General features: G+C 43.2%; 3 protein-coding genes across 3 annotated transcripts; 2 read left to right on the top strand and 1 right to left on the bottom strand.

Moving 5' to 3' along the window:
• The first annotated feature begins 35 nt into the window (after window positions 1-35).
• LOC109879177 (ATM interactor) lies at window positions 36-14,135 on the top strand. Its single transcript, XM_031812534.1, has 4 exons — window positions 36-422; window positions 5,464-5,589; window positions 7,553-7,752; window positions 9,115-14,135. The coding sequence occupies exons 1-4, from the start codon at window positions 192-194 to the stop codon at window positions 10,898-10,900; spliced, it is 2,343 nt and encodes a 780-aa protein (XP_031668394.1). The 5' UTR covers window positions 36-191; the 3' UTR covers window positions 10,901-14,135.
• lg3h16orf46 (linkage group 3 C16orf46 homolog) lies at window positions 12,609-17,236 on the bottom strand. The gene is made up of 3 exons (XM_020471367.2): window positions 16,893-17,236; window positions 16,281-16,511; window positions 12,609-16,006 (listed from the first exon to the last, which is right to left on the bottom strand). Exons 2-3 carry the CDS (start codon window positions 16,482-16,484, stop codon window positions 15,119-15,121), a joined length of 1,092 nt encoding a protein of 363 aa, XP_020326956.1. The 5' UTR covers window positions 16,485-16,511; window positions 16,893-17,236; the 3' UTR covers window positions 12,609-15,118.
• A 1,035-nt stretch (window positions 17,237-18,271) lies between these two features.
• LOC109879185 (protein phosphatase 1 regulatory subunit 3E-like) lies at window positions 18,272-24,702 on the top strand. Its single transcript, XM_020471373.2, has 2 exons — window positions 18,272-19,715; window positions 20,031-24,702. The coding sequence occupies exon 1, from the start codon at window positions 18,508-18,510 to the stop codon at window positions 19,429-19,431; it is 924 nt and encodes a 307-aa protein (XP_020326962.2). The 5' UTR covers window positions 18,272-18,507; the 3' UTR covers window positions 19,432-19,715; window positions 20,031-24,702.
• Window positions 24,703-26,382: the final 1,680 nt, after the last annotated feature.

Raw genomic sequence — 26,382 nt, 5'->3', positions numbered from 1 at the left:
TACAATATTGTCACTTGCCAGCCCTCTGATGTTGCCAGGACGCTTGTGTGGGAGTGGCTGTCTGTTGCTAAGAAAGGTCTCCCGGAAGTAGCCGCGTCCTCGTATTTTCCAGACCATATTTTCTTGGCTTGTTTGCAGCAGCGCGTCTGCTGCTTGATGACCAGTTGGTTTGGTGACTTGTCAACAGAAACATGGCTGCCTCTGCGTCCGGGAAAGCATACCGAAACGATAACGCTTCCACGGGCAGTCAAAAATGCACGGAAGAGCCCCCTGCACCGACACGGGAGATTATCAAACCGTCTATAATGGAGCTCACCAAAGAAGTGCGGACCAATATCCTATGCACTGTAGAAGGATGTGGCAAGATTCTACCGAACACGCCAGCCCTGAACATGCATCTCGTGAAGTCCCACAGAGTAAAGGTAGCTAGCTTGTTATCCTATTTGCAAGTTAATCAAAGGGGCTACTGACATATTCCAACACGTTGTCTTTCTATTTTTCAATTAATGAGCCTTGTATCACTAACTAGTTACGCTAGGTAGTTAGAGGCATGCTTATTGGGAAAACGGCAAGTCATTGTGCACTGTTTGAGGCCAGTTTTTAAAAGTTGGCTAGCAACAACTGTATATTGCTGATAACGTTACTTTCTTACTATTGTGTTACATTGCTTTAAGCAGTGTTTCAATCATCCTAGGCTAGGATCATAAATGCATTGACTGATTATCCGCGCTAATGTTAACTAGCTTTCTTGTACTGCCTTTACATGTCAGCCATACAAATATATTATCCGTTAAAATCCGCACGTTTAGATGCGCACAATAACACGAATATTGTGGATATTCAGATGAATATAATAGTAAGTTTAAAACGTTTACATGCTTTGCAAGAACAACTATTTCACTAATAATCCTGTTTTTATGGACACATCTGAAATTAGGCTACTGATGGGACTTTTGATAAATGCAGAAAATCGCCAATGAAAATAAACGTTCTACCACATTGACCATGTTATATTTGAGAAGACGATCTGATTCTGCGTTAGGACATATAATGTGTGTAAGTGAAAAGATGCATACTTTCAGTTTTCCGAACTCACGCAGGGAGGCTTGCGCTACGGGTGCTGGCACATGCGCAGATCAAATACACCGCTGGAACGACGATTAAACTGTTTACATGCCACAATTCGAAGGTTGCTCCGTAAACCAGGTGTTTTAATCGGTTTATGTTTACTTCGATTATGACCTTACGCCGATTAAGATAAGCAGAGTAAGGTGTTTACATGACTAATGCCAAACTCAGTTTAATATCGAATTATTTGTGTGCATGTAAACATGCATGTCTCCATGCCCACATAGCCTAACTGTGTCATATTATTGAGTCATTTGGTTCTCAAGAAGTTTCTGGAAATTCAAGCAATTAAAATAACCCTCAGTGAATTAATGTTTAAATGGCTGAAGAAGATGGGCTAAACCTGAGATGTTGCAATGAAATCAGTCTGGTCACACAACCAACTGTCACACTGTCTTTAGGCTAAATATGAATACTAGCTATAGTAAGGGAAAGTCTTGGAGACAATGGTCCTCCTCTTTAACTGAAATGTATGCAATGTCCTGGCCTAGTCTTGCTGCCCCGTGGGAGTCCTTAGTGATTCCAGTTTCCCCCAAATGAATGCTGGGATCTAGCAATCTTTTGGCTTTCTTCAGACGGAGCTCGTTGAAAAAAAGAAAAGGTGAATGTTTGAATTAGGTCAGAAAAGCACTTCATGCTCCTCATTCCCCCACATAAATGCTAACTGTTTTCAATATTGAACTAATTCAACTGGGTCTAATGCAGGAGAATGAGAGATGGAGGAGAAAATGCATGGTGCAGCAGTTCATGAAGAAAACTGTCAATCTGAACAAAATGGTGTCAATTGAGCATAGTCGTAGATGTCTATGACTGAAAGGGCTGACAGTAGAGGCAACGCTACCCTTGCTTTCGAGAACCCAGGGCATTATTCCTTATCACACAGGTTCTCCGCTATAGGCACCGTTTACCGCTGGGACCATGTGACTACAATCCCACCGCTCTGTTTTAACGTTTAGAAACGCCAATTATCGCTTGCGATACGGTCTTCGAAACATATGGAACTTATCTTTCATTTCAAGGTGAAATAATCTTTCAATAAAATATATTTACTGTAGCAGGTTTGTACAGATCCATACGGCTGTGTGCGTCCAGCCTAACACACAACACATCCTCGCCAGTTACGCTTACACACAGGTGTTCGAGCAGGCTAGATGGCTAGTTAGCACAGGTGGTCGCCTCTGTCTTCCGTATAAAACCGCTGTAACATGGAGCTATGGCCGCGTGGGAACACTTAACTAGTTAAAGGTGTGTAGTAATTTAACCTTTCGTTTAAAAAAAAAACTATATATATATATATATATATATCACTGATATTAAAGATGTGTTACTTATTACGTCTCCAAAATCGTATCGCAAGCAATGCTTGTTAACATTCAGAATTAGCGTCGGGGCTCATAACAGAACTCCCCCGGCCAGAAGATACCTTCATAAATAGACAGTAAAGGTAGTTAATGGACTAACGCTACTCAACCGGAGTCATCAGGCCAGGAAAGCACAGGCTGCTTACTGCTCCTCTGCTGTTACGTACTGGCCAGGCTTGTTCTGTTTTATTAATTGATGCAGAAAAGAGATGTGATTTGGGTTATAACACGGTTGTCTCTGGACACTCACTGTGCCTTAGCTCGACTGAACAGCCATATCACATTTGACAATCAATTTAGTTTCACACACTTCTGAACATTACAACAGGTACGCCCGACTAGCATCACCACCCTGGATGGTTCCGACCTAGAATATGTGGACATCTGTAAGTACCTAGGTGTCTGGCTAGACTGTAAACTCTCCTTCCAGACTCATATCAAACATCTCCAATCTAAAATCAAATCTAGAGTCGGCTTTCTATTCTGCACCAAAGCCTCATTCACTCACGCCGCCAAACTTACCCTAGTAAAACTGACTATCCTACCGATCCTCGACTTCGGCGATGTCATCTACAAAATAGCTTCCAATACTCTACTCAGCAAACTGGATGCAGTTTATCACAGTGCCATCCGTTTTGTTACTAAAGCACCTTATACCACCCACCACTGCGACCTGTATGCTCTAGTCGGCTGGTCGTCGCTACATATTCATCGCCAGACCCACTGGCTCCAGGTCATCTACAAGTCCATGCTAGGTAAAGCTCCACCTTATCTGAGTTCACTGGTCACGATGGCAACACCCACCCGTAGCACGCGCTCCAGCAGGTGTATCTCACTGATCATCCCTAAAGCCAACACCTAATTTGGCTGCCTTTCCTTCCAGTTCTCTGCTGCCTGTGACTTGAACGAATTGCAAAAATCGCTGAAGTTGGAGACTTATCTCCATCACCAACTTAAACATCTGCTATCTGAGCAGCTAACCGATCGCTGCAGCTGTACATAGTCCACCGGTAAATAGCCCACCCATTTTACCTACCTCATCCCCATACTGTTTTTATTTATTTACTTTTCTGCTCTTTTGCAAACCAGTATCTCTACCTGCACATGACCATCTGATCATTTATCACTCCAGTGTTAATCTGCTAAATTGTAATTATTCGCCTACCTCCTCATGCCTTTTGCACACAATGTATATAGACTCTTTATTTTTTCTACTGTGTTATTGACATGTTTATTGTTTACTCCATGTGTAACTCTGTGTTGTTGTCTGTTCACACTGCTATGCTTTATCTTGGCCAGGTCGCAGTTGTAAATGAGAACTTGTTCTCAACTAGCCTACCTGGTTAAATAAAGGTGAAATAAAAAAATGTATATATATTAGCCTACTGTACTAAGCAGGCTGTAGTGTAGACTAGTCACACTTCCTGTCAAACTTTGCATGTTAAACACTTTTGATGGCCTGACTTGAAGCAGCCTACTGACAGATTTTCAGTTTGTATTTCCTAGCTGCGATGCTGCTCAGCAGACCCTACCCAGGCTGTATTGTAGCAGACAGAAACAAAGCTATCTCTGCCCTGCCTGCCTGTATCAAAGTCTGGCAATGCACTGTGCCTGGATACTTTTTAGCACCATGCAGGATGTTTATGTATATTAGCCTAACTTCCATCAAAACGTCTCTTTTACTAGTACTGTACAAATTTTGGACTCCCGAGTGGCGTAACTGTCTAAGACACTGCATCTCAGTGCAAGAGGCATCACTGCAGTCCCTGGTTCGAGCCCAGGCTGCATCACATCCGGCTGTGATTGGGAGTCCCATAGGGCGGTGCACAGTTCGCCCAGCGTCGTCCGGGTTTGGCAGTCATTGTCAATAAGAATTTGTTCGTAGTTGACTTGCCTAGTTAAATGAAGGTTAAATAAAAACCAATGACACAGTAAATGTAGCCTGCTAGGAGACCTTAGCCAGTGAAATAGTGCAATGTTAATAATGATGGTTAGGATGTACACATGGGTCAATGCTGAGGTCTATCTGTGGCCTGTGTGTGCTGTACTCTTACATAAGCATCATGCTGCTGTTCATTGAGTTAATGTAATGTGCTGCTGACAGCTGCTTCGGCACGGCTATCTGGAGACTGCCAGGAGTGTGGAGTGATGTAGCACACTGGAAAGCACAAACTCAATGTGCTGCTGACTGCTGTCTGGAGACTGCCAGGAGTGTGGAGTGATGTAGCACACTGGAAAGCACAAACTCAATGTGCTGCTGACTGCTGTCTGGAGACTGCCAGGAGTGTGGAGTGATGTAGCACACTGGAAAGCACAAACTCAATGTGCTGCTGACTGCTGTCTGGAGACTGCCAGGAGTGTGGAGTGATGTAGCACACTGGAAAGCACAAACTCAATGTGCTGCTGACTGCTATCTGGAGACTGCCAGGAGTGTGGAGTGATGTAGCACACTGGAAAGCACAAACTCAATGTGCTGCTGACTGCTGTCTGGAGACTGCCAGGAGTGTGGAGTGATGTAGCACACTGGAAAGCACAAACTCAATGTGCTGCTGACTGCTGTCTGGAGACTGCCAGGAGTGTGGAGTGATGTAGCACACTGGAAAGCACAAACTCGATGTGCTGTTAAACTAATAACTTTCATCTGAACCTCCTTTAAAGTCATAGATGTGGACCCTCCATCTGGACCACCTTCATCTCTGTATTTGACATTCATATGGTTTTCTACAAAGGATAATTGGCGTGTCCATCCACTGGATGTTTTCATTGTAATGGTACTCCAAGGCTAAAATCACCACTAACTAAGGTATAACTAATACCTAGGCCTAGCCTTTAGCTCAGCGGTCTTGAGAGTTGTGCTGATGGCCTACCTTTCTACTTGTTGTTGGTTAGCCTACATTATTTCAGTGCTGATAGATGACACTAAATCTTAAGCCTATAATATCACAATCTAATCATTCATCCTCTTTCTCCATAGGACGGCCTTGTCAACCCCACCATCAGGAAGGACATGAAGGGCTCCCAGAAGCTCTACTGTTGTCCCATAGAGGGCTGTCCACGAGGCCCCAACAGACCCTTCTCCCAGTTTTCCCTGGTTAAACAGGTACCACATCCCTACAGTCAGTCTAAGATCTGTATAATGACAGAGATAGCCTGGCTGAAACCACCTGAGTCAGACTCATGCGGATTGTCTAATGAATGGAATGACTGAGACAGACATTTCCTCCTGGTTTTTCCCCTAATCACTTTCCACTCCTGCTTTGGATCTCCCCTGAGATGCTGATGGTGGATGGGAATTGTAAATGATTGGAAAGTGTGTCTAATAATTACGTCTCAATAGAGTCTTTTGAAGTATAACTAGGAAATTGGAATTAGTGAACAAGAAGGGAATAATACATTATTTTATTGCTTTTTTTCCAGTTCGTGTAACGAGTAACCTCCTCTCATAGCCCTATGTAGTGTTGAAGTTGGAAGTTTACATACACTTAGGTTGGAGTCATTAAAACTCGTTTTTCAACCACTCCGCAAATTTCTTGTTAACAAACTATAGTTTTGACAAGTCGGTTATGACATCTACCTTCTGCATGACACAAGTCATTTTTCCAACAATTGTTTAAAGACAGATTATTTGAATTATAATTTACTTTATCACAATTCCAATGGGTCAGAAGTTTACAAACTAAGTTGACTGTGCCTTTAAACAGCTTGGAAAATTCCAGAAAATTATGGCTTTAGAAGCTTCTGATTTAGCTAATTGACATCATTTGAGTCAATTGGAGGTGTACCTGTGGATGTATTTTTAAGGCCTACCTTCAAACTCAGTGCCTCTTTGCTTGACATCATGTGAAAATCAAAATAAATCAGTCAAGACCTCCACAAGTCTGGTTCATCCTTGGGAGCAATTTCCAAACGCCTGAAGGTACCATGTTCATCTGTACAAACAATAGTACGCAAGTATAAACACCATGGGGCTACGCAGCCGTCATACTGCTCAGGAAGGAGACACATTCTGTCTCCTAGAGATGAATGTACTTTGGTGCGAAAAGTGAAAATCAATCCCAGAACAACAGCAAAGGACCTTGTGAAGATGCTGGAGGAAACCGGTACAAAAGTATCTATATCCACAGGAAAAAGAGTCCTATATCGATATAACCTGAAAGGCCGCTCGGCAAGGAAGAAGCCACTGCTCCAAAACCGCCATAAAAAAGCCAGACTACGGTTTGCACCTGCACATGGGGACAAAGATCATACTTTTTGGAGAAATGTCCTCTGGTCTGATGAAACAAAAATAGAACTGTTTGGCTGTAATGACCATCGTTATGTTTGGAGGAAAAAGGGGGGTGCTTGCAAGCCGAAGAACACCATCCCAACCGGTAAGCATGGGGGTGGCAGCATCATGTTGTGGGGGTGCTTTCCTGCAGGAGGGACTGGTGCACTTCACAAAATAGATGGCATCATGAGGGAGACATTTTTTGTGGATATATTGAAGCAACATCTCAAGACGTCAATCAGGAAGTTAAAGCTTGGTCGCAAATGAGTCTTCCAAATGGACAATGACTCCAAACATACTTCCAAAGTTGTGGCAAAATGGCTTATTGAAGTGGCCATCACAAAGCCCTGACCTTAATCCCATAGAAGATTTGTGGGCAGAACTGAAAAAGCGTGTGCGAGCAAGGAGGCCTACAAACCTGACTCAGTTACACCAGCTCTGTCAGGAGGAATGGGCCAAAATTCACCCAACTTGTTGTGGGAAGCTTGTGGAAGGCTACCTGAAATGTTTGACCCAAGTTAAACCATTTTAAGGCAATGGTTCAAATACTAATTGAGTGTATGTAAACTTCTGACACACTGGGAATGTGATGAAAGAAATACAAGCTGAAATAAATCTTTCTCTCTACTATTATTCTGACATTTTACATTCTTAAAATAAAGTGGTGATCCTAACTGACCTAAAACAGGGAATTTTTACTCTGATTAAATGTCAGGAATTGTGAAACTGAGTTCAAATGTATTTGGCTAAGGTGTATGTAAACTTCTGACTTAACTGTATATTCTGCTCTATCCAGCACTTTATGAAGATGCATGCAGAGAAGAAGCACAAGTGTTCCAAGTGCAACAACGGCTACAGCACAGAATGGGACCTGAGGCGCCACATAGAGGACTGTGGGAGGACCTACCACTGCACGTGTGGCTGCCCCTACGCCAGCAGAGCAGCGCTACTGTCACATATCTACAGGACCGGCCACGAGGTCCCCACAGAACACCGGTAGAGTGTACAAAACATTAGAAACACCTGCTCTTTCCATGACATAGCTTTCACCTGGTTAGTCTATGATACCTTATTGATGTCACTTGTTAAATCCACTTCAATCAATGTAGATGAAGGGGAGGAGACAGGTTAAGTAAATATTTTTAAGCCTTGAGACAATTGAGACGTGTACGTGTGCCATTCAGAGGGGCGGGGGGGTTATACAAATCAATATTACTAAGGTTTTGTTCACTCGGTGTATACTGGATATCATCCTGGAGGGCAGTGTTTCCATTTAGCCGGTTATTGACGGGTTTTGGCCGATTTTAAAAATACACAAAAGGCATAAAATATAAGCATTGCCAGAGACATTGTCCAGCAAAAAACATCCTCCATAAATCACATTAGCTACGCAGGTTGGTTCACGTCGTCTTTCAATGATCTCTCTGCCTGTTTAACTGCCTGCCTGCCTGTCTGTCTTGAGCTCATGCTCTCACTAGCAAATTTGCATTGTATCAACTGGAACAGGCCCACAAAATGTTCACATGCCAGTCTGACACACAGCTGCATGCACGTGAATGATGATTTTATGCTACATGAATCTCCCTAAAATAGAATTTACAGTAATATCCACCCAGGAGGAATATAGGATATTAAATAATCGTGCTTCCCTACTCTAATCTACTGCCTGTTTGTGTAGTTAACTCAAAAATGCTTGTCTAGCTACTGAACCAAGGTTCGAGGTACAGACAAGTGGACAAATAGACACTGAAACAAAGGATTTTGACAAGCCAGATGGACAGATTGAGACATGCATTGTGCAAGGCCAACGTTCACTTGGTAGGCTATCCTTCCTCCTTGATTATTGCAGTCACTTCCATGTGGTGTCATTGAATCGGCAGTGGATGCTCCTCAAAGCATTAGTCTACACATGACATTCAAATGGGTTTCTATTAAATAAGACTTGTATTTGGTTGGACATGCTGTTGGACGGGATTTAAAGATGGTGGGGACACGTGCTTCTACACCTGCATTGCTTGCTGTTTGGGGTTTTAGGCTGGGTTTCTGTACAGCACTTTGAGATATCAGCTGATGTACGAAGGGCTATATAAATAAATTTGATTTGATTTGGTGGCAGAGAGGTCTCAACGTCTTCAAGTGTCATGCAGTTTATCCAGTTAACCATGTCATTATTCAATAACAGATAATGTTGGGACAAACGCCTGCATGCACAACTTGGCTTGAGAACAGACCTTGAATTTGACTGCACAACAATGCTGCCACGGCACCTTGCTTTTATTAGTGTTTGTCAAAGCTTTAGACCTACCTACTGCTGTTTTGTCTGCTTGACGTATTCTCTCCTCCGCCCGGTGTTTGCAGGTATCCACCAGTGAAAAAGCGGAAGATGGAGAGACAGATAAGTGGAGAGGAAAAAGTCAAGCCCAGTGAATTCATGTGTCAGATCATAAAAACAGACAGAGAACTTTCAGAGGACTCCCTCCCTGCAGACAGGGTCTGCCACAATAACCCCCCTAAACACCTCCAGAAACTCCTCCTACCCAAGCCCAAAGTGGCTCTGGTGAATTTCCCTGTGATGCAGTTGGCCCATCTCCCCGTCCTCCTCCCCTCCACAGAGAGCGGGGTTCTGAGGTCTGTGGTGCTGGCTGTGGACAGCCAGGGCTCCTTCAGCACCCTCCACCTCATGCCCCAGTCCATGGGGGCCATGGTGCCTCACCTAGACCCGAAGACCCTGGGCTTCAGGGGCAGCATGCCTGCCTCCCGCTCCAGTCTGGGGCCTGTCAGCATGGAGGTGCAGGTAAGTCTGGAGTCAGTGGGCTCTGGCAATGACCTAGGAGGGACCAGGGGAAGCAATACCTCCACCAACATCCAGACAGACATCTCATACTTGTCCAGGATGCCTATGGGGGTTGGGGTGGGGACGGAGATGTGCCCCGTTGGTGAGTCGTCGGTCTCATCGTGTTCTCAGACAGATATTAGTGTGAGTGCTCAGGTCCTGCTGCCGGTCAGTGTAGAGACCCAGACGTTCCCCTCGAAGGCCAAAGCCACCACCACCATCGGGGCGCAGACAGATACCCACACCCTCAACCAGCTGCCCTGCCCCTATTCCTCCCCATCCCAGTCCCCTTACATTACCAAGCAGACCCAGACCAGACTCATCCTGGCTGGGTCAGAAGAGAGGGCTCAGATGGACCAGGCCATTATGTGCTCAGACCTCTTCGACAGTTACTCCCTCAGTGTCTCAACACAGACGGCACTGACAGACGGAAGCTTCAGAACCCACAGTGTAGACGACCCCCTCTCCTGTGTCGGTAACGGTCTCTATGACGACGGCAAGTCAGCAGGAGGCATGTGTTTTGGCGTGCAGACAGACGATCTCCAGTCGGGCAGCGTGGCGGACAACCAAACCCAGACCACCTTGGCTCTGTTCAACGACTTGGAGAATATCTTGTCAGGTCACTCTCTGTCCGGTCACCAGACGCAGATGGATCATTCAATAGGCTGTGGGTCAGGTCTGGGCTCTGTTCAGGAACAGCACACGGGCATCGACTTTGACTTTGAGGAATTCCTGAACGCGGCCCACATCCAGACCCAGACGGAGGAGAGCGAGCTGAGCGGTCTGGGGGCCGACACACCCCTGGAGGTCCTGGATATCCAAACCCAGACAGACTTCCTCCTCCTGGAAGGCCTGGGAAACAGTGAGGGGCCGGGCCGGAGCCAGGCCAGCGACCTGGAACTGGAGATGTTTGACACCCAGACCCAGACGGACCTCAACTTCCTGCTGAAAGCCGGAGGCCACATGCCACTGGGCAACATTCTACGACAGTCCAGCTTCTCCATGAGCACAGAGTCCTCTGACACTGAGACACAGACCGACCTCCGCCGACCGCTGACACCAACACCAAACTCCAACACCCTTCACTCTGTATCCCAGGGTGACCAGTCCAGGCTCTTGAGCAGCACGGAGACTCAGACGGTGACCGACGCATCTTCTGAGGGCCTCGGAAACCTCTTCCTGACCAGCAACGAGACCCAGACAGTCATGGACGACTTCCTGTCAGCTGACATGGCCTGGAACATGGAGTCCCACTTCAGCTCGGTGGAAACGCAGACGTGTGAGGAGTTGTTTGCTCTTTCAGCACTCTGAGAAGCCCATCAGCTGACCCCTCCCCCAGGTCCTGGGCTCCAACTCATCATCCTCTACAGTCTATGTCCCTCTACTACTGGAGGTTTAGGTGTAGAAGTGAGCCGCCTTAAGAAGTCTTAGGACATTCTACAAGGGGGTAGCATGTCAAGGATAACATGTCCAGACATCTCCCTCATGCTAGCTCGAAAGCACTTTATTATCAGTTCATGGATATGATTTCCCATCCTTGTTTACATGTTTATTTGCACGTCTTACTACTTAAATATATATTTTGTCTGAAAAGCCAGTTTAGTCCGTTTTCAAAGTTTGAACACTGTTTGCTATAAGAGAGTATGTAATGCCTGTTGAGCCTTTCCTTAATCATACTGCTGTTGAATGACTTCTGGTAGTTTTGATGTGGCACAAACGTATTAGTGAAATTCTAAAATAGTTGCCACACTCTCATTGTTGTCTTGTAGAATTGCCCCATATTTCAGGGCCACCCACCTATAAGCTGGGTCATCGCGTTAGGAGACTAGCCTGTCATCATCTTTGACTTATTCATTAGCTGGCTGTAAGTATATAGCAGCACAGTGTGCTGAAGTGATAAAACACTGTAGAGAAACACTATGAGGATCTAGCTACTCACTAGTCACTGTGATTACATGGTGATTGTGTACATCCACCACCACCATATACAGTGCCTCAAAGTATTCACACCCCTTGATTTTTTCCCACATGTTGTTGTGACAAAGTGGGATTAAGTGGAACAAAAAATGGAAAATAAAACGAATATGTCTTCATTAAATAAGTATTCAACCCCCTGAGTAAATGCATGTTAGAATCACCTTTCAATTACAACTGTGAGTCTTTCTGGGTAAGTCTTTAAGAGCTTTCCACACCTGGATTGTGCAACATTTGCCCATTTATTTTCAGAATTATTCAAACTCTGATGAATTTGTTGTTGATCATTGCTAGACAACCTTTTTTGGGTCTTGCCATAGATTTTCAAGTAGATTTAAGTCAAAACTGTAACTTGGACATTCGGGAACATTCACTGTCTTCTTGGTAAGCAACTCCAGTGTAGATTTGGCCTTGTGTTGTAGATTATTGTCCTGCTGAAAAGTGAATTAATCTCCCAGTGTCTGGTGGAAAGCAGACTGGACCAGGTTTTCCTGTAGGATTTTGCCTGTACTTAGCTCCATGACGTTTCTTTTTTTATCCTGAAAAACTTTCCAGTCCTTAATGATTACAAGCATACCCATAACATGATGCAGCCACCACTATGCTTGAAAATATGAGTGGTAACCCAAACATAATCCATTGTATTCAGGGCAAAAGGTGTATTGCTTTGCCACATTTTTTGCATTGTGGAGTAAATACAATTGATCCATCCTCCATTTTCTCCTATCACAGCCATTTAACTATTAACTGGTTTAAAAGTCACCATCGACCTCATGGTCAATGGTGTGCGGTTTCCTTCCTCTCCTGCAACTGAGTTAGGAATACACCATCCAAAGTGTAATTAATTACCTCACCATGCACAAAGGGATATTCAATGTCTGATTTCTTTATTTTTATCCGTCTACCAATAGGTGCCCTTCATTGCGAGGCATTGGAAAACCTCCCTGGTTTTTGTGGTTGAATCTGTGTTTGAAATTCACTGCTTGGCAGAGGGACCTTTCCGATAATTGTGTGTGTGAAGGGTACAAAGATTAGATTTTTTTTTAATTACTATGTTAAACACTTATTGTACACAGTTTGAGTCCATGCAACTTGTTATGCACATTTTGACTCCTGAATTTATTTAGGCTTACCATAACAAAGGTGTTGAATACTTACTGACACCAGACATTTCATCTTTTCATTTAGTTTGTACAATTTCCTAAAACATAATTCCACTTTGACATTATGGGGTATTGTGATAAGGCCAGTGACAAAACAAATCTTAATTCAATCAAATTTAAATTCAGGCTGTAACACAATTTTTGTTGTGGAAAAGGCAATGGGTGTGAATAGTTTCTGAAGGTACTGTATAACAACTCCACTAAACGTTACTGAACATAAACTGATGAAATATTACAATTTCTATCAACATTTTCTTGAACTACACTCAAGTCTATCGTATTAGTCAAAGCTAGCTGTTGGTATCATTACAATATTTTACCTCATTTGAACATGCATCCCATTCAAATTTCAAGAAACAGACATTTGTTGAGACAGTTTTATTGAATGTGAACTTCACAAAAGAGCTCCAAGTTTAGAGTATTTCTCCATGTTGGATTTTGATCTGTTGGTGCCTTAAGACAAGTATTTTTCGTGGTGCATTTTATGTTTCCGTTGGTCAGTAATGCTCTAAGCAGCTTTACGAGGTAGGAAGAAGTTCAGGATCTAAATGTATTTAACGTTTACATGATATTTATTTGTGGAGGGTGTATTGGAAGAATACTTCAAATACTTGAGTGTCTTTAATTTGCATGTTGAATATGTTTGAATGCCTTCTGAGTTGTATTTGGAAAAAGCTGTTTTGTGTTACACATCTAGGTTCTAAGAATGCAATGCATTGTTTTTTTCCAAGGCAGTATTCGCCCTACTGTGGTACACTATCAATATGTGAAGAAGTGGACCCAGAAACGGCAGAATGTAGCCTACATGACACTGTGCCCATACTACACAACATGGCTTAGTTTTTGCACTGCATCTTAAAGTAATCGAAACAGGACTGTTTCATTCCAGTTTATAACAGACTTTCATACTCAACCACATTTCATAACAATGTATTGTGCTGTACTGAAAACACTACTTCTGTTTAATTTATCATTCTTGAACTTATAATAGCGCTTAGGGGAGAAACTTCCTTGCTTAAAAACATGTACATTAGACTACATGGCAGGGTTGAAGTCAATTCTATTTGTATTCCAGGCAATTGAGAAAGTAAAGTAAACCAAATTCCAATTCTGAATTTTCCTCATTTTGAAGAGAACTGGAATTTCTATGTACTTCCTGAATTAAATGTAATTGATCCTAACCGTGCTACATGGGGATGTCAACTTCAGCGCTTTGGTTTTTCTCAGTAAGGGAGTGCATGCAGTCTTTGGTGCCAATATAATTTATTTCAGTTGCATTTCTGTTTGCAGCCTTATCTGTTGTATTTCAGTTGCCTGAATGTGTAGAGGGTCGATCAAGGTTGCCTCTTGTTATTTGTGTTGTTGATGCTATTCAGGAGACGCTCATAATAAACTCTTCATAAAGGGTTGATTGTTTGAGTTGATGTAGTAGCTGGTTGTTTGTACTAGCTTAGTTCCAGTACACTTCAAATCAAAGGACAGTAATGCAGTGCTGTATAAAGCCAAGTCAAATATTTTGTTACTGGTTAAAGCACACACTACTTTTGATTTACAACACCATACTCAATATTGTACACACTCAATGTGCTCTTTTTTGGTAAATGTCAGTCACATTTTTCACCTGGGTTGTGTGGCAGTACAAGTTAGTTTGCTATGTACATGTATTATGCTCAGTCTGTTTGAATACAATATTGTAATTGTGTAAGACATTTGGAATATGATACTAATCCCTCCGCCCACACACCTATGCTGTCAGCCCCTCAGAATCACAGTGTGGTTCACTTCTAGCATGTCATTGGTAGCCTATTGAATTACATCTTCACATGGGTTGGAACACTACAATCACTGACTGCTCATTCCATTAGAGTGCACTAGCATGCTTTGGCAATGGCTCATATGTTTTGTCTTGATGAGGAGTTCTGACATAAGAATGTCTGCAGTTTAACGTTCAGGAATCCAAGAAACCGACCCAGACCTCAGCATTGTAGAGTAGGTAGCATAGTTGCTGAGTAACTAAAAGCTCAAGTGTGAGCACCACAATAAAAGCACATGCAAAATGTAGGATTGAAATCACACATGCATACATACATTTATCACTCCATTTAAAATGATTCACTCATGTCCAGGTGCGTGGAGGGTTTATAATTAAGGAAGGCTGAGGTGGTATAGCCTATAAATCACATAGAACTAACAAATCTGTAAACTCATGTTAATTCCATGTAGTTTAATACGACCAAGTTGAATTCGTCACAGCTTTTTTTTTAATACAGTCATCAGTGTCATACAAAAAATATGAAGAAATTTCACAAAGTTTCTTTTTAATCACAAACCCACAGAGGCTGAGCTTTTGGGTTGGCAGAGAGTATATGGAGTGCGAAGTAACAGTCTCTGTTCAGAGTAGTCTCTGTGCAGAGGCTGGGATGGGCACCCTGGTTCCAAACAGAATGGGCAGTTGGGGCTCTGCACGCTTCAGGATCTTGGTCTTCAGTCCAAAGTAGAGTCTATGAGCACTGCTGGTCCGGGGATCCTGTCTGAGGTGTCTGTCCAGGGGGTAGGTGGCGCGGGGTAGAGGATCTGACAGTGTGCTGAGGGGCATGTCACATCTCTTGGGGACAGGGATGCTGAATGCAGACAACAGGTGGCGGCTCTGCTGGCTCTCCACACCTCCTCCGCTCTCCCAGGCAGGCGTGACACCATCTGACCCAGCCTCTGCGGTCTCCCCGTCTGAGGCGCTGCGTCCCGGTCCAGCCTCCCCCCTCCGGAGCTGGCTGGTGACCTTAGGGTGTCTGGGCTGGGAGGCCTTCACGGGCGGTAGGACGGCGAAGCTGTTGATGATCAGCGTCATGGGACACTCTGAGGCTGAGTGGTGGTGACCCTGCGAGGGGGCCGAGCCCAGCAGTGAGTCACTGATCTCACACATCTCACCCTTGTCCTCCATCATCTTGTCTCGGAGTGTCAGTTGCTGTGTGGCTTTCTGAAGGTCCCTGAAGGACTCTGGTGGGGACTCCTCTGAAGAGATGCTAGAGGTGTGACTGTAGGGTCTGTTCAGGAAGTCTCCCAGGCTTGTGGGGGAGGTTTTCGCCCATGGGTCCTGGGTGGAATCCCAGAAGGACTCAGGGGAGTGGGTTAAACTGGATTCAGAGTCAGGGGGGTCCGAGAGCTTCACGAGGTCCACACACAGGTGGCAGTGGTGGTCTGTGTCTCCAGTCTTGACCCTCTTTCCTCTCCTCTGGGTCTGAACCAGGCAGCCAAGTGGAGTAGTTCTACCCCAGCCCCGGATCTGTCTCAACAAACAAACAAAACAGCATTAAGGGAAACGTAATTACATTTTAATCAGTGTTTCGCAATTTAGAGAAAATTAGGTTTCACCTTTTAAGATGATTTCTGAGATTGTAGTTATAAACAGTGAATAAACATACTAACACTGCTTCACTTTGTCTTAACTCGCATGAAATTGAAGTGTGTATCTGGTGCCGACACAATAATGTGACACTGGCTGAATATCATTCACAATCTAGCCAAAAATAAAAGAGTGACCGCAGTGTATTACTCACAGCTTCCTCCCATCCGGAGAGACAGAGAAACTCAAATGGCTCCTGCTCTTTGGATGAGGTATCATCGCTGATATCCAAAAGGGCATCGACATGGCCCCTGTTGGGTAGTTGGCAGCTCTGGTCCCATCCTGTGTACTCAAATGCCACACTTCTGTCTTCAGCCACTTCTACAGGCGCCTGATCCCATTCCTTGAATTTGTCCATTCTAAGATGAGCCTTTCAGGGTGAAATCTGTTGAGAGTGAAAAAACATCCCTAATTCGGCACTCATCTTGTAGGCTCGTTGGTAAGAGTGGATATATATGTACACAAACAGCAAGCAACCTATAATGAATTGTAAGCGTTGCAAAACTATTTGTAAGATATCTGAAGACGTGTAACCTTTGACGTCAACTTTATGACGTGTTAACTCAGTGTTAACAAACTTATTAACCCTGTTTACAAAACCTGTCCATTAAATGGATTCATAAACAGTATCGCTAGCTAGCAAGAGAACCTCACATTTCTCCCTATCTACTAACGTTAACGTTAGGTAAACACTGGCAACTTAAGTAGGAAGCTTGTTCTAACGTTAGCTGAAGCCAGAAGAAAGGCTGTTAAAGAGACAACTTACCATTAAAGTGGGTCGAGTTCGACATTTTCCTCACCAATACCATACAAGCATTTGCTCCCTGGGGGTTTGACATTCAACTTATTAGGCAGTAACATAGAATAGTCATCAAATATGTATTACAGTTTGGCAGGTATCGGGAGACGACCCCAAACAAAGTCAAAGATGTGCTTGGCCCACGAAGTGTTTGGAGCGGAGATAGAACGGCGTTGCCATGACAACTCCGCTACAACAGGGCGCTCAGAAGTGACGTAGGGGAAACGAAGAGAGAAATAGGAGGGGGCGTGAGAAAACAAATTGCAGTTGACAGGTTGTTGCTAATCTCCATGTTATCTAAGAAAATGTAACCATTTCTAGACCTGGATTTGCTGCTTGTCACTATTCGTGATTTACAGCATGGTGTCCACTATGTTGCTGACTATTTCATTCAATATCTATAATTAAGACTAACCCTAACATTTCTGTAATCTATAGTAAAATGTCATATACAATATAATCTAAAATAGCCCATTATAACAGTATTATAATATGCATAATATAACGTAAGGCTATAAATAGAGGGCATGGGCCTATGTTAATTTGATTCAGATGTAAATTATTTACAGGTATCTAGAATATACTCTCAAAGCTAGAGTCCTTGTTGAAACAATAACAAAGTGGCCACACAACTCTGTTTCGGTATAAAAAAAAACTGAGAAAGGAAATTGTGTGTTTTATCTCATGGCCGAAATTAGGTTGCCTAGCTGCCCATCCACATGCCTCCGGGCAAACGCAACACCCACTAACGTTTCTTCTCCGGGAAGCATTCGATATAGCAGCGGAATTAAATTCAGGATGAGTCGTCAGGCAAGAAATGGGACGTGCTATTCGGCACGTCGTGGTCCAGCCAGGCACAAACCTTATGACTGTAATGTCATGCCTCTCACTGGGTCCCCCTAGCTCTGTGCAGTTTTATGTGCACCTTGGCTGTTTTGTGTGCTGTATTGTTGTCTCTACCTTCTTGACATTTGTGCTGTTGACTGTGCCAAATAATGTTTGTACCATGTTTTGTGCTGCTACTATGTTATGTTGCTACCATGTTGTGTTGCTACCATGGTGTGTTGTCATGTGTTTCTGCCTTGCTATGTCGTTGTCTTATATTGTATTTATTTTATTTTTTTAATCCCGGGCCCCGTCCCCGCGGGAGGCCTTTTGCCTTTTGGTATAGGCCGTCATTGTAAATGAAAATTTGTTCTTAACTGACTTGCCTAGTTAAATAAAGGGTAAATAAATAAAAAGCTCAGCCACACACACACACCGTGACTGGGGCATGCTGCTGGAAACGTGCACAAATATAAGAGAATCCCCAAATTCATATTATTTCATAATGAACGAATTTATATGCCTGTGAATGAAATCTAAAATTACGTTAGGTAGGCATGTTTGGTATTTGTGGTGCGTTGTTCTAGCTGCACTTGCAGAAGCTTGGCTTATTGGTTCAGAAATGCGCAGTGTCATAGTCTGACGTGATACTACGGCGCCTATCCGTGTGTTTATCTCTGACACCTGACGGCGTGTTCCTTTCTCCGTTCCCCTGATCACGACCACTGCGACTGCAGACCAGCGACTCTCCCGCTTTATGGAAACCGAGGCTGTGCGCTCTGTCGTGGTCATGCTACCTCCCAAGAACTGCCTCCCGAGGAACTACAGCTGCATAGCTGGGTTGTTCGGGAGCTTGACAGCAGACCCGAGATTAGAAGACGAAGAGGGGATGGAGCTGAACGGAGCAAGCGAGCCCATCGAGATGCACCATGTGGTGGATGAGAGACCAAGAGGACGGGAATCCTTCCTCAAACCCCCGCAGAGTCCGAACCTGCGCCGCAGGTGCAAGTCTCTGCCGACCCCCATAGAGAGAGCGAAGCTTGAGATCTCCCGCAGCCGGAGTCCCTGCAGCCAGAAAAAGGTCCGTTTCGCCGACTCTCTGGGTCTGGAGCTCACCTCTGTGAAGCACTTTAATGACACAGACATGCCCGATGTGCCGGAGCGCATAATGGCGAGATTCGACAGGGGTCCCCTCCATCTGAACCCATTTGACAAGTTCCCCAGGGCACCGACCACCCAGTCAAGTTATATGGAGCTGCAATTCAAGAACCCCGGGACCCTACCAGGCTTTACTGAGAAAGTGAAAGAACTTAAAGTGTTGTTGGAGTGTGCTGAAGCCGACGAGTTCAGTCTGTCGGGCGTCGTGCGGGTTTTGAACATGGCTTTCGAGAAAAGTGTCTATTTGAGGTTCTCAATCAACAACTGGATAACCTTCATGGACAGTCTGACATCATATGTCCCCGAATCAAGTGACGGTGTGACAGACAAATTCTCCTTTAAGATAATCACACCAACGACGTTTCTGGAGAGCGGAGGCACATTCCAGTTTGCCATTAGATACTGCGTTGGTGGAGATGAGTATTGGGACAATAATAACGGGTTCAACTACAAAGTGCGACGCCACAGGTTTAAGATTTCTCCACCCCGTGAGTGGGAGGATGGCTGGATTCACTTCATCTAACCTGCATGCGCCCTTGGCGTTCTCACCGGTGCACTGTGTGTGTAAAGCACGCAATCTCTCCACGGGCACCGCTTTACCATAATGAAGAATAGGGCTACCATAGGCTATAGCCTCTACACACTGTGTTAATGATCCAACCGCCGTGTCCAGCTGTACACTCAGTCATTTTTTACATTGTTTGGGTTATGATTTTTTCACCACCATTGGTTTTGTTTCATGTCATTATGTTTGACAGATTTGACAGGATGAAAGACAAGCCCTTCATTAGGTGTCCGCCGTGGGAGGTAAATCTGCTGTATGATAATTAGCCTTGGTGTTGGGGACTCTGTAGTCTTGTGCCCTTTGGTGTGGCCCGACTATACTCTTATGTAATGCAGGGACATGTGCCATTGAAAACGTGCCAGGAATAGACCCCATTTAAGCGTCACTGTCCCTCTCTAAAACGCAGCGATGCTCGCTTCAATCCCCACTTTTGACTATTTCATTAAACATCTTGTGCGATGTCTTAACTGTCAACGACTGCTTATACAAAACTGAGGAAAATGGTTATGAAAAACACTAAGACAGCTTCTCGCCTTCTCTCTGTTTATTTCCGATAGCATGGGACTGTGCTCACGTGCATCCCCCTGTGTACCTGTCATGCCGGATTTCAATCCGATTCTCTCATCTGAAAACTCCAGCGGATGGAGCAGGCCGAAGCTCAGTCACAACAATATTCGCACTGGATCAACAAAGGGAATATCAAATTGTCATTTGTTTGACCAATTCCTCATATTTTCATCTGATTGGTTATGCCTTATAACTAAAGGGGAACGCTGCTGTGCTTTTATCTTGATCAATATTGGGTGTATTCAGTTTTATAACTATTTGAACATTAATATTTAAATGTTGGGGTAATGATTAAACCCTCTCTATAGCACTGCTCAACGAGATGATGTTAGAAAAAGGAAATCATCCCACGAGCTTTGTTCGCAGGTTATAAATGCAACATAATATTTTCTCCAGAGGATGGTAACCAATAGCAGGAGAGTAGACTGTGGGTCAGAGTGGAGCCCTACTGTCTAGCAGTAGGTTAGCCTATTAGGATGCTCTGGTATAACCCTCAAACATGTTACATAATAATATGTGGATATTTACCACTCTAAAATGCCAAATAATGCATATGCTATATGCATTATTTTAAACTAGAGGACATGTATATTTTACAAAAAAAACTGTTGTACAGATTTTTTTGTACAGGATCTTATGCTAGATTTTTCTCTGCAGTGCAGTCTGCATGTATCTGACAGGTGATATTTTACAACATTCCTGTTGTGACACTCTTGATCTCAACCAGTCACAATAATTCACCAGGTGTCTTGTAAACAATAGTTGAGGATACCTCTAACCCTACGGTCCACTGCAGTCAGTCACCACTGCCTCACCCATACAGTATCTCTACCTTCTTCAAGGTTGAACTTTAATGACAAAATCCACACGCATATCACTCCATTTTATAACTGTTATTACACAATGATAAATTACAGAGACAGATACTGTTGGACTTTTGTTTCTGTTCCTTGTTGGACCTGAAATGCAACTGTTGTTGTGGAAAATGATACATTTACCTCAGATCGTTTCTAGAGTGTGGACCTGACGATCTTCCAAAAATTCCAGGTTTCTCTCCTTTTATTCAGGTTGAACAAAACAAAACACTATTTTTTTATGAAGTACAGTAGAACCAAAATAGTCAAACTCATGCCATTTTTAAAACACATCCAGTCCAGTAAAACAGTAGCATTTCATTGTCAGTATTTTGTAAATAACTTCCACTTGTGCAATGTTGTATTTTACAGTAGAACTGTGGTGATGACAGCATCTGAACTACTTTTAGTAGTTGATGCTATTGCACTGGTGCTTCATGCTGAACTCATTTGTTGGCACATTGGCATCACATAATGCATGTGTCAAACTCATTCCACTGAGGGCCAAGTGTCGGCGGGTTTTCGCTCCACCCTTGTGCTTGATTGATGAATTAAGGTAAACAATTAGTAAGGAACTCCTCTCACCTGGTTGTCTTTGACACCCCTGACATGAGGCGAGGGAGCTCATTATGGATGGATGTCAAACTAAACTTAGGTTATGTAGCGCAACAGCCACAGTACACAAACGGTTTGTCTACATGTGTACTGTATGTACAGCATGTTTAAATTAGAGTTTCTATTTATTTGGGTTGTTATAATTTGTAGGAGTTTTCTATGCCATGAATGCTTGGAATGAATCAATATTTTGTTTTGAATAGGACGCCTCTGAGAGATCAGCAGCTTGGAGATGTATCTGTTTAGAAAATGGAATGCATCTCTGAGACTAACAGATGTAGTTATGTAATATAGTTAGTTACTGTTGTCTGCCTATGGTGGTCAGTAAGAAAAGCCTGTGTTTACATGAACCAGGACTTGGCAGGAGCTTGGTCAGCTAATTCAACCCTTGAGATTGAAAATGGAAAATAGACTACTCATGTGACCACTGAGCATGTCCAAATGACTCAAACAATTTAGAAGAGTTGTTTGGTTTCCAGAGTCCAGCAGTTGGCTCTTTCTAATATCTCCATGGGAAATCTGTAGAGCCTGGTTGGACCAAAATAACCTCAATCACGGTCTCACGTCTCACGTTAACCAACCTCTAGGGCTGCACGATATGGGCAAACAAATGTAATAGCGATTTTTATTTTTAACAAATATGGTTATTGCGATTTGACGTGTGATAAATATCAAAATATTTGGGTGAACTGTTGGAATTATAGAAATATATTGAATTAAATTAAGAAGCTAAGTGGAAAGCAGCATCGTTCTTGTTTGGAACAATTTGTTGACTGCGTTGACCTGACGGAACAACATGCAAATTTATCGTCAATCATCTAACAGCGAGGGGGAGGAACTGCACTGCTTGAGTGACAGGGGCGAGGCTTAGTGTGTGTGGGAACCAGCCACAATATGAAAAAAAACGGAGTTAAAACCGAAAGTTACTCACGGCTGAGATGCATTTCAAAATATTGCATATGATATGGATCTCTTGCGATATGGATATGATTTTGATGTGAATTCGATTAATTGTGCAGCCCTCTCTTGAGTTGAGACATGACCATTGGTTGACAGCTGGTTGGCCTCACTGTGTTCAGAAGCATGCTTGTCTGTGCAGTCAGTGAGTTCCACACACGGCAGCTGTATCTCCACAAAGACTACTGTGGTTAACAAGATATCACGCCTTGTGAGAGATTGTTTTATGTTCTTAAGTCTGATGAAATATAAATGTTATTTTTCCTCATGTACCTTTTGCTTATGATTTCTGTTAACTGTAAATATTCTCTCAATAAGTGAACATGTAGTACAGTATGATTTCAATCATGAATTGTGTCAATCAAAACATTTCACTTTGTAAATATGTCATGGAGGTAAAGATGTTTTATAGGGGAAGGATGAAAGGCTTCCAGAAACAGACCGTATAGGGTTTGTCAACACAACATGAGCTGTATGAATCACTCCAATATTTTGGTATCACTCTGCGCCGGAGGGATACATCCGAGGTGAGGATTTACAGATTTACTCCCATGTACACCTGTGTCATGGCTGGGGTCCGCCCCTATATATAGACTCCATGGCGGTGTCACACATTCTCTACATCATTTTTGAGGCCCCTCTAGGACCGTAGAGGATTGGAGTGATACATATAGCTCACATAACCGTGGTTACATACGTAACCTTCGTTATGTTTCACTATATTGGATCACTCTAATATATTGCTATACGCGTACCAGATTAGTCTGTGCTAGAGGGACCTGGCCAGCCAGCGGCAAAGTCCCAGCGCAGGACTGGGGACCTCAGTCCATCCTGATGGTTGATGTAAGCCACCAATGCGGTGTTGTCTGTTCTCACCAGGACATGTCTTCCTTTCAGATGTGGAAGGAAAGACCGCAGGGCCATGGAGTCGTAGTGTAAAGTTAACAAAACACAAGGATGACAAACCACGGGCAGAAGATACAGATCAACCGTGCGCAGCAAGTGGAGCACTCAAGAGGAGCGGACGTCCGCTGAGAAAATGAAAGAGAACTTGTCACGGCCATGGGGTCTATATATAGGGGCGGACCCCAGCCGTGGCACAGGTGATCACAGGAGTAAATCTGTAAATCCTCACCTCGGATGTATCCCTCCGCCGCGGAGTGATACCAATAAATTAGAGTGATCCAATATAGGGAAATATAATCACATTTTATGAGCACTCACTGATGTTTATGTGTTTTTATGTGTCGCATATTGAATGTCTTTCTGCTATCATATTATGTCGTATAATAGCATTTCAAAAACAGGATTGCAAGCGGTGGATGGATACCCAACTCAGAACTAGAAAGTAATCTAAAAACAATCTGAACAAAATAGAATTTCAGGAAATTTCCTTTAAAACTGTGGTACGTCACTGAACCTTAAGCCAAAATTTGGGTGGGGTACCAGGAATGATAGGGTTATTGTATAAGGTGTAACTAAAGATGGTTCCATTGCCTTATGTTTAGAGTTCATACTGAAATGAACACATAAGAGGTCTAAGCTGTGAAGGGATATTATGGTAGGTTGATCAACATGTGCTAATAGTCTCGAGCAGTCAAATCATACTGGATAGTATGTACTGGGACTAAGCTGAAGGGATCTTTAGGCTAAAGAGTCGCATGCCACTAAAGACAACATACACTTTGGAGTATCTGAAACATCTGAAAGGAGTGACTAATGATTGTAATATTGAGCTACTCAAAGTGCATAGTGCACTTTGAGTAGAAAAGTAGGAAAGCTAGGAAAAGCGGCATGGTTTGGTTTGGTATGCCTCTTCCGACTTTTACATGTATTCCTGTGAATTGCTACTAACCAAGATGTTCTCCATCCCCAGTCATGTTTGATACACAGCTTTCTCGTTCACTGTGAAATGTTAAACATCTGAAATAGGTTAAATCAAGTTCGTTTTAATCATATGTGGAGTGGAGGAAGTGAATTTGCCTTGGTTTGACCTATAAGGTTATCAGTATTCTTATTTTGAACCTATGCAAACCTTAGTACTGCAATCCATCATCTGTCTGTGTTGATGTGTCTTGGTGTCTGACGTATTGTTTGGCGCTAATGTTTATCACTGTATTCTGGCTGTTTGCATGCACGGCAGAAGTACCCCTGTTATTTTTATGGTGAGTTTGTAATCTAGCCTATATTTTATTAAAACAACGACAATAAAGGCCTTTGTGATGGGAAATTTAAATGTGTTTTAGTTTTGTCCATTTCCTTTATCACGCTACAGTCAGCAGCATGGTATATTTAAGCAATAAGGCATGAGGGGGTGTGGTATATGGCCAATATACCACGGATAAGGGCTGTTTTTATCCACGACGCATCGTGGAGTGCCTGGACACAGCCCTTAGCCGTCATATATTGGCCATATACCACAAACCCCCAAGGTGCCTTATTGCTATTCTAAACTGGTTACCAATGTAATTAGATCAGTAAAAATAAATGTTTTGTCATACCCCTGGTATATGGTCTGATACACCACGGCTGTCAGCCAATCAGCATTCAGTCCTCGAACCACCCAATTTATAATAACCTTTACCTTAACCTTTCATTACAATAGCTTTATTAACTCAATTAGAATCAATGTCACAGTACCCTCTGAGATGACACAGGTTTAATACAAAGGTCTACAGATTAATTTCCCTGCAGGGTGTGATTTTGATTGTATTATGAGAGATCTCATTTTCTCCTCTGAATGCTCCACTGCTGTCTGTCTGCTCTGAGCTGACTGGCTCATTTATCAGACGACCGTCTAATCCACACAGGGTCCTAGTCCTGTAGGCCATAACATGTCTTGCTGCGCTGCGGTGGTCAGCCACCCAGCCCCTCGCCGCAATCATGACAAGACTCATGTCCTTGAATTGATCATCTTTGTCGGCACGCCCCTCAGTGTTGCATGGGTGGTTTTGGAGGGCAGGAGGACAGGCTGAAGGTTATCTTGTGATCAGGAGGGTTGGCTTCAGGCACAATTTTGTCTCTGACATGTAGGCTGTATAACAGAGAACAGGTACTCTTGCTGTCCTTGACTTTTTCCATTCTGATGGATGGGCATATTCTTATAATGTCTTCATGGTATAGGGTATCTATTTTATATGCAAGTGCACACAGAGTTCCAGTTACAGCCGTATGATATTACCATGACATTTCATTAGCTAGTCATTGATCTATTCAAAAGATTGCATTTAGCTCTCCATTGACTAGTTTCCTCTCAAAATATTGATTGCTCTGGAGCACCATTCTATAGGACGGAATCTTAATAGTGAAAGACTTTAGGATAGAATCTTAATAGTAAAAGACTATATAGGATGAATCTTAATAGTGAAAGACTCTATAGGACTGAATCTTTATAGTGAAAGACTCTATAGGACTGAATCTTTATAGTGAAAGACTCTATAGGACTGAGTCTGTATAGTGAAAGACTCTATAGGACTGAGTCTGTATAGTGAAATACTCTAGGACTGAATCTTTATAGTGAAAGACTCTATAGGACTTTATATTTATAGTGAAATAATCTATAGGACTGAGTCTGTATAGTGAAAGACTCTATAGGACTGAGTCTGTATAGTGAAAGACTCTATAGGACTGAGTCTGTATAGTGAAATACTCAACAGGACTGAGTCTGTATAGTGAAAGACTCTATAGGACTGAGTCTGTATAGTGAAATACTCTATAGGACTGAGTCTGTATAGTGAAAGACTCTATAGGACTGAGTCTGTATAGTGAAATACTCTATAGGACTGAGTCTGTATAGTGAAAGACTCTATAGGACTGAGTCTGTATAGTGAAAGACTCTATAGGACTGAGTCTGTATAGTGAAAGACTCAATAGGACTGAGTCTGTATAGTGAAATAATCTATAGGACTGAGTCTGT

The sequence above is a fragment of the Oncorhynchus kisutch genome, linkage group LG3 (assembly GCF_002021735.2).
Source record: "Oncorhynchus kisutch isolate 150728-3 linkage group LG3, Okis_V2, whole genome shotgun sequence".
NCBI classification, from domain to species: Eukaryota; Metazoa; Chordata; class Actinopteri; order Salmoniformes; family Salmonidae; genus Oncorhynchus; species Oncorhynchus kisutch.
The sequence above is the reverse complement of the archived record's forward strand: the minus strand, read 5'-3'. Positions and strand labels throughout refer to the sequence as shown.